This window comes from Spea bombifrons, chromosome 4, assembly GCF_027358695.1.
Source record: "Spea bombifrons isolate aSpeBom1 chromosome 4, aSpeBom1.2.pri, whole genome shotgun sequence".
Classification (NCBI taxonomy): Eukaryota; Metazoa; Chordata; class Amphibia; order Anura; family Pelobatidae; genus Spea; species Spea bombifrons.
Genome location: NC_071090.1, coordinates 68262908 through 68280082, shown reverse-complemented (window position 1 = coordinate 68280082; position 17175 = coordinate 68262908). Strand labels below are relative to the sequence as shown.

At 36.3% G+C, this 17175-nt stretch overlaps 1 protein-coding gene across 2 annotated transcripts in view; it reads right to left on the bottom strand.

Moving 5' to 3' along the window:
• Positions 1 to 3313: 3313 nt before the first annotated feature.
• Positions 3314 to 17175, bottom strand: part of MKLN1 (muskelin 1) — a 30101-nt gene continuing 16239 nt past the window's right edge. For both annotated transcript variants that reach the window (XM_053462442.1, XM_053462443.1), the window contains 10 exons: positions 15437 to 15549; positions 13714 to 13926; positions 12429 to 12650; positions 12138 to 12267; positions 10564 to 10711; positions 7503 to 7617; positions 6653 to 6792; positions 5926 to 6028; positions 5286 to 5340; positions 3314 to 4801 (listed from right to left, as the gene is read on the bottom strand). In XM_053462442.1, coding sequence (XP_053318417.1) covers positions 4680 to 4801; positions 5286 to 5340; positions 5926 to 6028; positions 6653 to 6792; positions 7503 to 7617; positions 10564 to 10711; positions 12138 to 12267; positions 12429 to 12650; positions 13714 to 13926; positions 15437 to 15549 — 1361 coding nt within the window. In that variant the 3' untranslated portion in view covers positions 3314 to 4679. The remainder of the gene's footprint in view (positions 4802 to 5285; positions 5341 to 5925; positions 6029 to 6652; positions 6793 to 7502; positions 7618 to 10563; positions 10712 to 12137; positions 12268 to 12428; positions 12651 to 13713; positions 13927 to 15436; positions 15550 to 17175) is intronic.

Sequence of the window (17175 nt, the reverse complement as noted above, 5' to 3'; positions counted from 1 at the left end):
AGGAGAAATGCTGATAAACTTGTTATCATGGCACCTGTCAGTGGTTATGGCTAATCGTGTTGAGCTTAAACTTATATCATGTTGTATATTTTGACAAAGTATTAGTCCATTTTAGTTCATTATACACTTGACCTTCATGACAGTTCTCAATGTTCAGTGTCGACTCTTCACATTAGCTTTTATATTTTACCTATCATTACTAGGTATACTTTAATGTACTCAATCAGTTCAGACAACGTGTCTATAGTAAGACACATGAGCATTAGGGCTTTAGTCAGGAACAGACCGCATAAGCATGTAAATATAAAATACAATTCGTTTATCGGGAGCAGTTTTATAATAGATGACACATTTTGTAGCCATTGCAACATAGACCATTTTTTATGTGGGAGAGAGTACTACTCTCATAGAGCTCAATTGAATTAATACGTTATAGGCGATTGCAGCACCTAAGACAGTGATTATGTTTTGCACATGGCAGAAACTGCCTCTTTTGAGAATAATTCTTTAACGGAAGATATTACTGAAAACAGGAAACATTGGTCCAAATAAATTTGTTTGCATTGTTCAAATTCAGACGCAGCCTTTCAAAAATGGGTTATATCTGGGATCGCCGCTAAATCATCCAAAATAACCTCCAGAAATAAATAAAAATACTTGTGAAGAAGACAACCAAATATGTAATGTTACATCTTGCAGAAAAATCCCTAGTTATAGCTGGGTGATTCCACTCATGTAGACTGGAGTAGGGCGAGTGGAGTAGAGCAGCGATGACTCAGATGACTCCTCTGGACTAAGGCTTACTGGCCTCGCAAGCATCCAAGCCGGGTCAGTTGTCTTACTAAATCAAGACTTGGCTCCATCTCTGATGAAATAACCCTTACAAAGTGAAAATTAAGAAAACTGAAGTCTGCAGGGCTGCAGTAAAATTTATGTAAAGTACAAATTAATTTTATAAGCTTTACCCTGTTTTTAACACCATCTACAGAAAAATGGCAAATTTTATGGGACCTTTAAGGATACCTTTATATGTATTGCGTATGATGGCTAGAGTGTCCCTCTAATAGAACAAAAATACAGTAAATGCAACGAAGCCAACTGTGTTCTAATGTATTATACTATAGTGTATCATATTGTTAGCACCACTATGCACTAATCTGATGTATTGCTTCCAATGCCCTCCTAAAAAAAAACCTGGAAGGCTTTGTTTTGTTAAAGGGAATATTTTTATTGTTAAAATGACATGTGCTTCTAGATTCTGAGATTGTATAAGAAACTGTGTGTTGGATGTTTTATGCCTTATAGGGCTGCTTGATAATTACAATTTTATTGTTATAGGAACAGGGGTCTATTACACACTGGAATTTTCTGAACTGGACTTTCACAGCACATAGTTTCATACAATTTATATTTTCAAAAATATATAAACTGATAATAAACCTTTTTGAGTACAATGTATGCTTTTCTTTGACATAGAGATGTCAGGTGCAGTTTTATGGTGTTTATACTTTAAGATTTTTTTTTTTTTTTTTTTTTTTTATTAACAAATCCTATTTCCAGGGTGGTTCATTTGATATATGGAAAAAATGCCTTTTTTCAAAAACCTAAACAAAACTGGTTCACACTTATCACAGTTGCTCTGAGCTTAAATTTGTCTTGATATCAAAAGATGGCAGGAGCTGTAAATAACGGTAAAATGTGGAAACATGTATTGTTATATTGAAAATAGAAGGCATTTATCCTCACAACAAAACACTATGTACTGTACTATGAAATCCCTTCTGCACGGCCCCCCAAAAAATCTTTAGCTACTTAAGTCAGAAATTACTTTTTGTTTCTGTGTCTACCTCCTCCTGTATTCTCTATTGGGCTTCGTTTGTATTCAAAAGGAGTAGTGCCGGCTGGTCGCATATATTCTTACTGTTCAGCTATGATTATCTGCTGCTACCCTCTTTCAATTCAAACTGAAACTCAGCTTTAACGGGAGTCCTACAGAGCGTGTGCATGAAGAATACTTAGGTATCCATCCTGCTTTCAGCAGAGGCACCTGGGGTGGGGAGAAGATGACTTCTTTCTCTAACACAAATAACTAAATACATGCCCCAATGTGCATGCACAAAAATGCATTAGAACCAATGCACAATTTAACAAAGACATAGGTCTGGGGTGGTCCAGTGGTTACTGTAGAAGCATGTGGAAAGAAGCCTGCTTTTTAGGATAACTTGCAAGGAAACTAAATTTCCCAGCTCTAGTTATAAAATTCATACACAGTACATTGAGTTTATTTACTAAGTAGTAAATTGTGATGAAGTGTTTTAGCTCACTGCATTAAGGATAATCACATTTTCTTCCATGAAATGCAGAGTTGGCTCTTTACACAGGACAGTCAGTATGATGGGTATCACACGTTGACTCAAAACGTATGTATAAATACAACTATTACCTACGCACACCAAGTTCCACCAACTGTGCATTGTGAAATGCAAAAGCACATGATTTTTGTTTGACCAATGACCGATACCCAGTGATGCATAAATACTTACATCATTTCACAGCAAAAGGTGTGTTTTATGAGAGGCTGACCTGAGTTCAGGCACAGTTAAGAAGATTTCTTGTACCCAGAGAAGGATTAAAAAAGCCTTTATTCTGTAACCTCAGGAGGTAACCTCTAAAACATTAGCTCTTACCAACTTCAGTTGCAATTTCCAGTTCCAATTTCTTTGGCTACCACGCTCAAAAGCTCCTCTTTATTGTTTGACATGTATCCAATGTATTTTTCATAATCTTTTCACATTCATGTATTTAGCATGCATCTTAATCTGACAACTGAGTAAATGAGCATAAGTGTTGTGTAGGGTCTTCAGCTGACTATAAAGAAATGGATGAGCCAATGTAAGCATAGATATCGTATTCTACAAACATTAATTCTCAATTTACTGCAAGAGAACCAGTTAAAGTCTACTGGATCAATGCCACCCTCCAAGTGAATTGTGGATAACACGTTTGCCTTATTCCTACAGTTTTGGGCAACTTCTGAAGGGAAAGACCAAATTGATAGTGGTTTTCTTGCTTGTAAAAAGATTACTGTTTCACTTGTTTAAGATTATATGGGTTAAATATTTAGATTTTTTTTTTTAACACGACAATAAATATAGAATGTGTACATATGTACTGAAAGACCAAAAACAACCATCTAATTAAAGCACCTGCCGCCGACACTGCATAGATTACACGTCTAAGTATTATGGTTATGCATATTAACAGTAGACAAAAGAATTAAAGAACGTAGGAAAAAAAGTGCTAATGGCACAACTAGGCAATGACAAGATTTACTTTGCCATATATTTCAAAACATGACAGAACAAAACGTTGGTGACAACATAGAGGCCACTACAATGATAAATGCGAATAATGGGAATAATTGAATGTCCAACAGAGTAAATCATGTAATGTACACTGAAGGCAATTTGAACCCCGATATAAGTACTTCTTATATCAAGGAGCACAGTGTTGCAATAAAAACCATGTATCATTATACAAACTTACCATTCTTTTTAATAAATGTTGATGCTAAGGGTCTACGAAAAGCTGGTTGGCAACTTATCTGCTTAATTGTGAATTTGCTTTTGTTGATGACATCATTGATGAACTCCATGGCTTTCTCATTATAGAGCAGTAAGATTGCTCAACTTTAATGACAAGGAGGCAAAATACAGTTTGAAACACGCTAGCAAACAATCAGTTAAAAGACTTGTCAGTGTCTTAGAGTACTGCAGTGCATCCAAGCTATGATGTCATCAAAGAGGCTGTCATTCACAATAATTCACTTGGAAAATGCAAAGCACAATAGTCTGGTTTTAAAAGAACCATTGAATAAGAAAGAAAAAAATATCTATAAAAAAATCAAACTAATTTGCTTATAAACGTGTGCTCTTTTATATAAGAGATACTTCAGTTTGAGAACCCTGCTGGATTATAAAGAAGCCGGTGCGGTGCACAAATACATTTGGTGCCTAACCCCCCTCATTTCTGTGATGTACAGCAATAGAATGGTATGTATTTAATGGATCTGACCGCAAATAAATACATATATAGTTTTCTAATGCAATATCCCACAACATCAATTAAGGTGGCCTCACATTTTACCTTTGCAACCTTGGGTTTAAATGATGAAGGTTGCAAAGCAATTAAAGAAAAAAGCTATATTCATATTTCACATTTTTATACAGAGAATACAGTAAGCTGTACAAGAGGTTAGCCAGTGTGACCCTGATAATTACTTTCAGCGAGTGACTGACTTCTGGTCACCCATAATTAAACTTTGTTTTTATATGTTACCATAACATATGCATATTACCCCTACACTTCAAATAGGATTAAAAGAAAAAAAATACTTCTAGAAATGAAGGCCACACATTAATCCCTTTTGCCAATTTATAAAAATGGGAGAAAAAAAAATATGTTTGCACCAAGGCAGCATGGAAAAAACAAAAAGAAACTTTCTGCCAAGTGCTCCTGGCAATCAGCACGATCTCTTTAGAGAGGGGTACCTACCAACATTTCACAAAGCTGTCTCTTTTGTGCACCAACTGCATTTCATCTATACAGCCACAGTGCCAATTAAAAAAAACGAAAAAGTCACTCAAATTTTATTGTCTTTGTAGTCCAGAGTATCGTCTTCACAATGTAATAAGATCAACCAGGTTGCCTTTCGGAGGGGTCATACTGTCAGGGAAGAAGTTAACCAAAGAATCAAAAAGCTGCGTCCTCTGGGCATAGGTGTGATCAACATCAGAGAAGCCTGACAACAGATAAGATAAAAAAAACCGCATCATTAGCAAAACTACATTTTAGTTATGAAAATCAAAATGTGCTTGGATCAATAGGACTGTTAGCAAGTGCTCAAGCATTAAGATGTTTGGAAGTCATGCATTGCCACAAAAATGCATCAGAATAGTTATATTATTTTACAGTTTAATAAAAAATATTTATGAGATCCAGGAACAGCCACTTAAAGTAGAAAGATCCACATGGGATTGTTTTCCTGTACGGTAATTGGCGGCATTTAGCTGGAATCTCAGCGAGGAGGAGTTTTCGTGTGCAGCTAAGCAGCAGCATCGTTCTGAACAAGGTAAGTCATATTCTTTGATGCAGAATGTAAAACTTAAATACTTTAACATGCATTCGTGTCTTGTGAGGCTGTTTGGGGCAGTAATATGTCCCATTTAAATAATTTGTGTTACTATTCAGACTTGGGATGGGCAAATACTGCTTAGAACACTTACCCAACGGAGTAAAATCCTTGCTGGTTTTGAACAGTGCAGAAGGGAGAAGCTGAAACTAAACAAACAAAAAAAAAAAAAAACAACATATCCCATCATTTTCTTGTCAGTGTTTTAAAGCAAAACAAGTAGGACGTTTGAGATACAACAACAAAAACATGAAAATTGTGGGACATGTAGACACCTGAAGATTCCTTATCAATATGCAACACTTAGGAGTAAAACAGTAAAATAACTAGTGATGTTCCACAATGTCTACAAATCGGAGAGGATTGGCACGGTAGTTACTAGTACAGAAGAAAATACTGTCCACAGGCCTGACACACAAACAGTGGTTGTGTAGATTAAGGCTCACAGTCTGTGTCTGTGCGGTGTAATATATAACATATGGATTACTTCTCACTGGACATCATTAATTACCCAAACTGATAACAGCAGGGAAAAGTTCATATACTTGAAAAAAGTGCCAAGCGGTATCTTGGTAACTAGTTAAGAAACAGTGGTCTAGGTGGTTTATTTAAACTATAGTGCAGTGAGTAATGATATTACTGTCCTTGTATATTGAATTAATTCATCTATTGGCATGTGCTTTATACAAAGAAGACATCTTCATCTAGACTCATGTTCCCACCAAACTCCTCACCTCTTTAGTTTCCTCAGGGTCAGAGTGATCTACCGTGACAAATAAATCATTCTGCAAGTATTTGAGTGCACTGAGGGGTTCCGTTTGAGCACGTTCTTCATACCTGCAATATATAAAAGCAAACCGAATGGACGATTACAGATAGTAAAAGGCGGTAACTTTTCCAACAAAGTTTCATAAACCATTAAAACTTTCAAATCAATCTATTCATCATACATACTACTACAAGTCATACCCACATACACATTCAAGAAATTGCATTTAATTACACTTGATAGCAAGAAACAAATAGCCTACTTTGGTATGTGAATACATTTAAATTCAAACATTAAATTAATGAAAGGGATTCATGTTATTATCTATTAGGATAAGGAGAAATTGGGAGATTTTTTTTTGTAAGGGTAAGAAACTGCTGCTATAGCTCAGAACACTTAACTGGCCAATAACAGTCCTGTTTACTACAATCACTATACAAAAAAAAAAAAATACTGCCAGGGATGAGAGGTGGTGTGCGGAGAACATAGCAGAAAGCTGGGAATTTAGATGGGAGTGCAGGAAAGGGGCAAATGCATCTACAAAACGGACTACACACCTATCGCATGCATTAAAGTGCATATGATGGACTGGAATGTCCCTTTAAGTGTCAGAGGAATAAAAAAGTAAATGTAAAATCCATTTACTACCATTTATTACTAGCTCAGTGAAAGTTGTTTTTTGAGAGAATTACCTGTGTTTCCGAATTAGGTATTTACAGTGTCTCAGCAAGTATTCTTTGGAAGGCCGGCAAAGCTTTAATGACCAGAAGTCATCCAACCTCATCTTTGGAGAGCAGGACTTCCCTGGGTTTCCTCCAAACAGATAATGAACCTAGAAATATAAAGGTCTATGTTGAATATGTGTTTCCTTATATACATTTAAACTTGTTTTTATAAACAAAATAGCCAATTAACTAAACGTATCGGGGAAATTCTTAGAAAACCCAGAGTCCATTCCTTTCTACAATGACTGCTCTACATTAAGACTTTGCACTGGAATGTACCCAGCGTTAAACACCGTCAACGTCCTTCATACACGTCATATCCTTTACAAAAGTTACATTTGCAGGACAAAGTTTTTACACAGTTATGAAGGGTTGTTTGTGAGCTTTCCCCCCCCCGCGCGAAGGGTTAACTTGACTCTGTATAATGCATGGCCAAATAAACAATTTACAATTCTGAGATTTACAAAGAAAATACCAAGATTTCTTTATCGACAGTACTGGCTCACTGTATATTTTTGAAGGCGTAAACATAAAACGCATGCTTCATTACTAATACAACCTTATATGACTTAGAAGGCTATTCAGAAAACAGAGTCTCTGAGAAATCACATAAAAAAAACTGAAGGCTATTGTGGCTTTCCATACAGTGTTTCCACCAGCCTTCTGAAATTGATTAGCAAAGAACCATTACGAGTTAATGCTAAACTCTTGTTTTAGACATGTTTTAGTTCCTGACAGTAACTTGCATTTCCACGGTGCAAGAATTTTTTTTATTTATTTTTTGTTTTCCCACAGAATGCGCAAATATGAGATATACCTTGTGCAATTCATCATACACTAACTGGTGTGCAAATCTTGGGCAAGGTTCCTCTTCTTGAAGGTTTTTGTTTGGATTTTCTTTTGATGCTTGATCATTCTTGTAGACACAAGACCTAAAAAGGAAAATAAGATGTTCTTTATCTGAATGTTACATTGTTCCAATGAGGGTCTGCTGTCCTGATAGCTTCTTAGGCTGTTCAGTTTCTAATTACAAAGCTATAATTTAGCAACCTGTTACATCAGGACCTTTTTTAGACTAAATTTTTAGATAAATTGCTGTTAAAATCATAAAAACCTAAACCATATTCAGGTGATCAGTAGCAGACAAATGCATCAAATTATACTATGTCAAAGGGGTTTCTAGAGAGAGCACTGTATAAATGTAAACAATTGGGATTGAGATTTTCACTTTGTGGCTATTTAAAAGTGTACATGGCCTGCAGCAATGCTTAGGTGGGTAGTTCATTTCAAAGTAACATCTACATGAATAGCAGGTTTCCCTGCAGAACATTGCCCAAAGCATCACACCACCTCTGCCTGCTTGCCTCCTTCCCATATAGTACATCCTGGTACTATTTTGTTCTTCAAGTAAGCGACATACACGCCATCCACACGAGGTAAAACAAAACATGACTCACAAGACCAAGCTCCGTGGTCTTATGCTTACAACGTAGAAGCTGCTCTCTTATGTTATAATTCTGGCCACTAATTTACTGAAGCAGTGGCAGGAAAGCATTTCCATTGAAACCAATGGCAATGTTCTCTGGGCATAAGCATGATGCTCTGGAATACACACAAATGCATGGAGATGCGTTTGGCTGGACACAGGTCTTGCATGGGTTATATAGATGGGGGGTATAAAAAATGGAAACTGCATATAAGTGGATTCTGTATACATTTACAAGGGGCACATATAGCTATCATATGGATTAAAGTGCATACATGGTGATCATGGAAGAATATCCAAACTTACAATCATTAACGCAAGTGAATTTAATATGTACATTTCAGATATTTTACAATGAACTACAGAGGCTCTTATATCCCCTTAAGGACTGGGCTCGTTTTTTTCTTTTTGTACCCTGTGGGACCGAGGCTGTTTTAATACTTTTGTGGTGCTTGTGTTCAGCTGTAATTTTCGCCTCACCCATTTAGTGTACCCACATAAGTTATATATTGTTTTTTTCCAGGACAAGATGGGTTTTCTTCCGATACCATTATTTTGATCATATCTTATTTACTATAAAAAAAAAATTACAAAAACATGGTGAAAAATTGAAAAAAAACACACTTTATGACTTTTATTTGAAAAACCTTTTACTCACCTAAAAAAGCAAGTAAAAAAACTAGCTAAATAGATTCTACTACTTGTCCTGAGTTTAGAAATACCCAATGTTTTTATGTTTCTTTGCTGTTTTTTGTAAGTTATAGGGCAATAAGTACAAGCAGCGTTTTATGATTTCCAAACCTTTTTTAACAAATCTGGTCAGTCTGCCTCCATCTCCTCTTTGGAACATCTTTGAAGCCAGTTAACTCAATTTAACCCATTCAAAGCATATATTTTTGAAAACTAGACACCCCAGGGTATTCCAAATGCTGTTATTTTAACCCTTTCCATGCAACAGTTATACAACCACACTTTGTCAAACTTTGTAATAGTAATTTTTTTCATTTTTTTTTTTTACACAAATTGTTCTTTAGTTATAGATAAACAACACCCCACTGTCAAACAACACCCCAATGTGTGTTCAGGAACATCTCCTGAGTACAGCGATATCCCACATGCATGGGTTTGTCAGATTGTTTGGCTGGTAAAAGGCTACTTTTGGTGCATGTGTAATTCAGGTGGTCATTTGGTCATTCTGCCTCCATCTCCTCTTTGGAATATCTTTGAATCTGGTTAACTCAATTTAACCCCGTCAAACCATATATTTTTGAAAACTAGACAGCCCAGGGTATTCCAAATGCTGTTATTTTAACCCTTTCCATGCACCAATTATACAACTACACTTTGTCAAACTTTGTAATAGTAATTTGTTTTATTTATTTTTTTCACACAAATTGTACTTTAGTTATAGATATACAGGTTCTGGTATATGTCACTGTCAAACAACACCCCAATGTGGGTTCAGGAACATCTCCTGAGTGCAGTGATACCCGACATGCATGGGTTTGTCGTGTTGTTTGAGATTTAAAATGCCACATTTGGGAAGTGCGCTTTTTTTCTCCATTTTGGTCAGTCTGTACCTATGCCCTATCTTTGAGCTCGGCCACTCCAATTTACCCCATCAGCCATTTTTTTTTTATTATTTTTTTTTTTTTTTATATTGGACACCCCTTGGGTATGGGTATTTGAAGTGCTTTTATTTTAACTCTTTGTTAAGATTTTTGAGAAATTTTAGCACTTGCTCAAAATAATAAACTTTATTTTTTTTATTTTATTTTTTTAATACTTTTTTTTATATTTAAGGGGATATTTGATGTATTGTATATAAATTTAGAAACTATATAAATACCGAATAGTCTGCAACCCTGTAATAGCTGATAAAGTTCCAGCTAAATTCATTGTGCAGATTTATCATTTTTCTGGGACAAATACTAAATAAAAAACACTTTGCTAGAAAGACAAAAGTGGTTTGTGTTTTTTGAAACACTAGTGTGTCATGCTACAACACAAGCCAGAACCTGCAGAGAAATTGGCTACCCTTTAAAAAAAAAAAAAAACGTGGAAAATGATGAATAGTGAGATGACGTTAGCTCCTTAATGGCTTGTGATCAACATATTTTTCCAAATGTATTTAGTAAAAAATTGACATGTGGAAGAATCAGTAGCCAGAACCCTAATTCTGTAACACAAACAAATTTGAATAATTAGTCATTGCTCATCCATCTCTGGATGCTAAGCTTGCATTAACTCCATATTGGGTTTAACAAAGATAAGGGTATGCATCAATGGTCAATCAAGGAGGTGCAAACTCGCACTATTTGACATTACAATGCATCTACACAGTCTTATCTGTTACATCGCAAATTTCATGTGTAGCACACGATATGCTTACCAGCTATTCCGAACAATGTCATAGATCCAAAATGAGTTCCTCACATTCTCCTCGCGTTTCTCTTTATCCTTACTGAGACCCGACAAAACGTGAATTTCATTCAGCTCAGGGTCTATAGTAGCCCTTTGGGTGAAGCCAGTCATAGGGACTAAAAAAGTAAAATAGCAGCATTAAAAAAAAAGGTATTTGCTTTGATCTGCAACAACATTTTTCCCCATAGAGGGTGCTCCTATCTCTCCTGGATTATTTCACCAGTAATACGTTAAGGCAGCAAGACTTACAAGGCTGGGCCAATATGGACCTCTGTCTGACCTGCATCCATATTTACAGGCATTAAATGGATAGTTGCAGTTTTAAAAGCCTTTCACCGCTTAGAAAATTGGGGCAGGTTTAATTGCCAAAATTCATCAATTTGTACGAATCTGAATGTACAAGTCTGTTAGTAACTATGTCAAGGCTTTTAAATTTTCTTTAACAAAACCTCTAACGAGAGATCATTCTGACCAAACAGTTAACACACATTTTTCAAAATGTAAGCCAATACAATCTGTCCCAAATTGGAAATATAGCGCCTGTGCAGCTTAAGCTTGTCCACTCGATGGCAGTCTAATGTTGAAAGCAGGGGATGATTTTTTACAGACACTTTTTTTTGTTCTGTGAAAAAACAATTGTGTCAGCCTAAACGACTGCATTATGATGGAACAGGCCAGTGTCTCAAGGTAATATGGTCAAAAGGTCAAAAATTCTGAAATCCACTATAAAAAAGGGAGTCATTTTCCCCCCAAATGTCCATTAAGCCAATTCAGAGTGTACCCTTATCTCCTTTCTTGACTTTGAAAGCATATATAATGTAAAGGTTTTACAATTTTGGATACGCAAAGGAGAGGCTTTTTTGTAGTCATCATATAAATATATATATAAAAAAAAAGTGCGTGTGTACTTTATAGAAGCTGTGTGGGTGGACAGGGAAATGGGTTTTCATTTTCCAGGTAGGAAGCTCACAGATCATTACCTCAAGTGCTTTGTAAGTATGGTTGCTTTAAAAAAAAACAAAAAAAAACAAAACTGTAGGATAACTCTTGCGCTCACATGATCAACTCAATTCCTTTATTATTATTATAGCGCCAACAATTTACATAGCATTTACTTTAGAAAGTAAAACCATTTATCTAATTACCACTAAACATTACACATTTGGTACAGTCAATTCCTACAAAAAAGGACAAAAAAAACCCCAACCCCACCCCATAAATGAAGCAAATTATTGAAGTTCCAAGCCAGCAAGGTAGCTGGTAGTTAATGTCTTACCATCTGAAACTGCCCCACATTTAAGACCAATTTATGAACAAGACTAACCATGTTTCCTGATGTATACAGATGGTACTGTAGTACATTATTGAACCGTGTCTATGTATGTACAGTCTCATCATGAATACCTCCCAATTATCAGAACCAGCCCGTGGATGTATGCACAGCAGTGCATTGAGATTGACATGCGCATACAGGTACATAAAAAATAAGTTGTGTGTTAATAGAGTCTTGAGTGTAACATTGACATTTTAGATTTTCCTTACCCATGCCAGAGTCTTTCTTGGTACCATCTGATATGATCTCCACATGATCATTGTCCACATCATAGCTAAAAAAGTCATTTAAGTATGTCTTTGATCTCTGTCCTCCAAATACATACAAACATCGATTTTTCTAAGAACAAAGAACACAGTAAGTAATTAGACGCACAAAGCAAACTAAGTAGGCCAGCCTTTGTAAAAGTGGTACAACTTTGTTACATTACAAAAGCAAGAAGAATCTACAAACATTTATACAACACACACACGCACAATAACCCTAATTCAATGTCTTACTGAGTGGAAAAGCATGCAGTGTCCTATCCGGGATTGAATGTCCTCTGGTCCAGCATTACAAGAGTCTTCTCTAAGTAGTTTCCATGTCTGTGTTTGGCAATCAAAAGCAAAAAGTCCACTAAACTGGGGCTCAGTGGCCCTACTGTCATCTACATTGCCATTACATGTCAAAATGCGGCCTCCGAAAGTGTAGATCATGTGCTTTTCTGAATCCATACACATCTGCCAGAAGACAAGATATATGACAAAGGTTATTACTATTAATAAAATTAATACATGCAAACATTCAAATTGTTAGAATGAATGTTTTTTCAAAAAGTATCAGCATATCCACTGACAGCCTAGCTCCAGCTAATGAAAAAAATAGCATGTGATGTCATTCCGCCTGCAACCCAATTAAATCAATTTGTCCAAGAAAATGACTGAAATATGCACTCACTAATGATACCATTAAATTGGCTTCCCCTTATCGTACCATCTTGCGGTTTACTTAACGATAAGCTCCAGAATAAAGCGGTTTTATCGCTGACAGCATACTTACCATTGATAGCAAACTCACTTTAAGGAGCCAGTATACCTGAAAAAATATGCTGGTGTATTTGGCAGATGGATCAGCTGGTATTTTGAGAGAATACCATGTATTTTCTGAGATCCATGGAGTTTTCTCACTAAGCAACTTAAAGACACTGGTTAACACTTAAGTTTGCATTCTTAAATACTACAGAGATTAATAAGGCAAAGGATGAATTTATGTTTCTGAAATTTCTGATGCTACCAGACTGGGGGCTCCAATAAATATTATAGTATTGCTAACGATGTAAAACAGTAAGCTTGTAGGTAAGACTGTTAGCTGAAATATTAACACTAACTGCAAAGTTTAAAGCGCCAACTCCAGCTAACTTCCCTTGCAAGAGGGCATGTTTCCCACCTTATAATTCATAGTTAATGTGGAGACAACTGAATCAATCATTGAACAGAACCCTCTTAGCTCTTCTTGAAGGAGAAGCTCAGGGGGTGGGCTTCAGAATGCTGAACTCATCTGCAAATCCAGGATTTAGTGAACAAACCAGTTAGTCTAAAAACAAGGAAATCATAGCATAACACAGCAAACTCAGCATGTTCAGGGTTTGCAAGAGAAGAGAGCGTCCCATGAAGAAACCTATATAAAATCATATAGTCTAGTGCGTTGAAGCAATGCACAACACTATCCATCATAAACAAACCATCATAAACAAACATTGAAAATCACCGCTTTAAAGATAAAGTATGTCAAGTTACCACTGACCTGATGATCAAACACAAGCTTAGGTCCTCCATCGGCAGAGGTATCCTCACTTAGCAGCGACCATGTGTTTGTGTCAATGTCATATTGGTAGAAATCACTTTTTAATGACTTGCTGTTTCTTACAGAGGAATCCAGATATCTACCCAGTGTATAAATCTGCCTGCGTTGAGTGTCAATGCACATCTTGTGACATGACCTGGCACTTGGACCGTTCTGGGGGTAAAAACATAAAACACAATAGCGTTTGTGAAAGGGTTGATTAGCTCATGAATGGTTTATTTATACATTATTAAAATCAAAGTTTATACCCTTTAAGGTAGAAGTGTTGGAAATGCTTTTGGATAGCTTTAATGAGGCTTTACAAATCAACCATATGTTCATAGTGTAGGGAAATTCTGGAGCCACCGAGATTAGCTCATTGCAAGTTTGGATGGTAGCAAGCGTGAGCTCCCCCGTCAGTGTCACTGATGTTCAGTTTATGTATATGACTTACATTAATTGGAATGTATTTCAATGTAAATCAATTAAAAATCAGGGACAATTTAGATGCAAAGCAATGAGTTACACTGGTAACAATCCCTAAAATATGTTAGATAATTTAACATTGGGATTATTTTACCTAATTAAGTGCTCATTAAGTAAAATATTTTGAAGGGAGAAAAGCAGATTTTTAGATCCGAGTTTCAATATCAGCAAAGATAAAAGTTTAAAAATATCTTCCATTAATCATTGATATTTAGTCTCCCTAATAATCCATAAATAACCTTTCCAAAATACCTAAAGGGTCCTCTACATCCGTCATCTGAAAATTAATTAACCTTTGATGGCATTAAGAACATCTAGTCAAGGACCTCTGCAAACTGAAGAGTTGGAAAGGATAGCAGCTGTTTCAGATTTTGGATAAATACAACACTTCAATGCTAGCCATACTGAACCAATGATGTACTACAATCAAGCCCTTTCCTCATTAAATAATGTCCATAAGAAGTGTATTGTGCCAACAAGAAATGTTGTTTATCAACACAATTTACATTTTCCATAACAACCCATAGAAATAATTTTATTCCTTAAGTGCTGTCAACGACATCGCACCATTACTTAATTTAAGATATTTTTAGCTTGTGTTTTGTTTTCCAACTAGTGTAACTCTTTTGTGTTGAAATGTTTGATTTGAAAGTGAGGGAGATTGAATAAAAGTCCTCTGGCTTCGCCTCATTCCACTTCTTATAAAGTCTCCCAAAAGAGCTGCCATCAACAGGAAGAATACAAGCATCTTATTAATGAAAAGGAATCATAAAAATCTTTAAAACAATACGTCAATATTGGTGCCTAAATGATCAATATATAACTCATATCTATTGTCTCCCTCTCTTTGTAAATTACATCAATATATCAAAGGATTACTCCAGACATCATATGCCCATTAATGCATATGATAGTCAAGTGTCAACTATACCATTTAGCAAAAAATTAATGATGCCACAAGCTATACCACATAAATGATATCTTGAATATCTTGAATATGACAAAGCCAAGTACAGTTCATTGTCTTTAAGAAATAAGAAAAAGTGGTAAGACCATGCAAGATAAACATGTTGATCAACAAATTAATGAAGAATGCAACATTTTAAAACATATATAAAACAAGACAGTTACAGTTATATGTTTTCTACCAGAGTCATAAGTATTTGAACGGTTAAAGAATAAAATGTTTTAGGCTTACCTCTTTTTCAGTATCTCTGGATATGCAGATCCAATGGTTGTCTCGGACACTGTAAGCCCAGAAGTCAGCCAGGTCCTGGGTTCCATCCCAGCCACCAAATAAATATACAGTCTCTATTGATTGGAAAACAAGAAAGAAAGACATATGAATGCACTAAAGTCCACAGAAAACGTTCTATGCAACATATCCACATATCAGCAGTTTTGGTTTTTGCAGGACAAAACCAATTTTTGGGAACTGTCCCAGGTAGCGGCCCCACTGTCCAATTTTTGTGGGTAGTGGGGATCATGAGAGAGTCAGAGATTCTCTAATAATCCCTGACTGCCCCAGGGAGCTGTAAAATAATAACCAAGGGTCTGTGCTATTGCACCCACATGGCTTCCACCTGATGCTCTGCAGCAGAGCACTGCACAGGGGCTGCTTGCGTAAGGTGGCCTCACCACTCAAAGGTGTCCTAAATTTCCGTACCTGAAATGTTGGAAGGTATGCATGCCCTATGATTACATTCATATTAAACACTTTAAAGTGTGATATACAACATACTATGCTGTAGCAAAATCATAATGCAGACATCTCCTAAAATAACTAGTTATCAAATTCTTACACGGGTAATATTTTTGCATAACATAGAAGGAGGTAACCGCACAAGAGAGAAAACCCTGGTACCATAACATCTCCACTAACTTGATAATGAAAAGAAAGTAAAATAAAAAGAGGGAAAAAGTAAACTAAAAAGGAGGTTAAGACTGCACTGACACGGTTACTCTGGTTCATTAACTGTAATTAGCCTTACTGCTGAACACCGCGCACTCAGTGTTCTTGCTAATGAGATAGTCCCTTTGTGCACATGAATTCTCACCACTCACAAGCCCTGGCCACAACAGCTTCATTCATACATAGCTAAGCAAATGAATTTCTGGCACAGAAATCATATCCGATGGGACAGCTTCCAAAACCCTAGCAGCAATAGTGCCAAACGCTTTGTTATTTTCTTGCTGTATCACTAATGTACAGGGTAAGATGTCTCAAACAAAAAAAATGCACATTAAGACTGAAAGCACTTTTATATTAAAAGGTATAAACAAACCTAAACAGGACACAAAGAAATATTCAATACTACTGTATATGTCAGTCATTGAAAAGACGTGGCAAAAAAAATATTTCGCTTGCTCTTTCTGTATTCCCTGTCGTACACATAACAAAAGTTATTGTGGGGTAAATATGATGATCACTTAAATTATGGGGTTGCAGAGGCATTAAACACTAGTCTACACCAACTAGACAAGCCAGAACACTTGCTTTTCCCTCAAATCTTGTAGTGTTCCACAACTGCAAGGAATTCTGGGTAGGCGCATGCAAACAAGGTTAAAAATGATAACTTATTGTCTCTATATCCACTTTATACATGGATCCCTTGGAACAAATGTACGCCGTACTGGACAGCCTTTAAACAGAGTTTGGGACAGAGGTGCAGGAGCCAGATCACCACTCATGTACAGCTGGTTTGTTCTTAATGGGACTCATCAGCATAAGGTTGTGATACAGGCTTACTGGTTGAGGCTTGGAGCAGTACAAGAAGCACAGACAACAAAAGTTATGGTGGGGATAAAGGTGATGGAAAAGCCCTCCACTTAATCCCGGTTGTCTTCTTTATCTCTCTCCCTCCCATCCATCTCCTCTCCTATATCTCCCCCACCCAACTTCAACTCACCTATCCTAACTACATGCTTCCTCTCCTC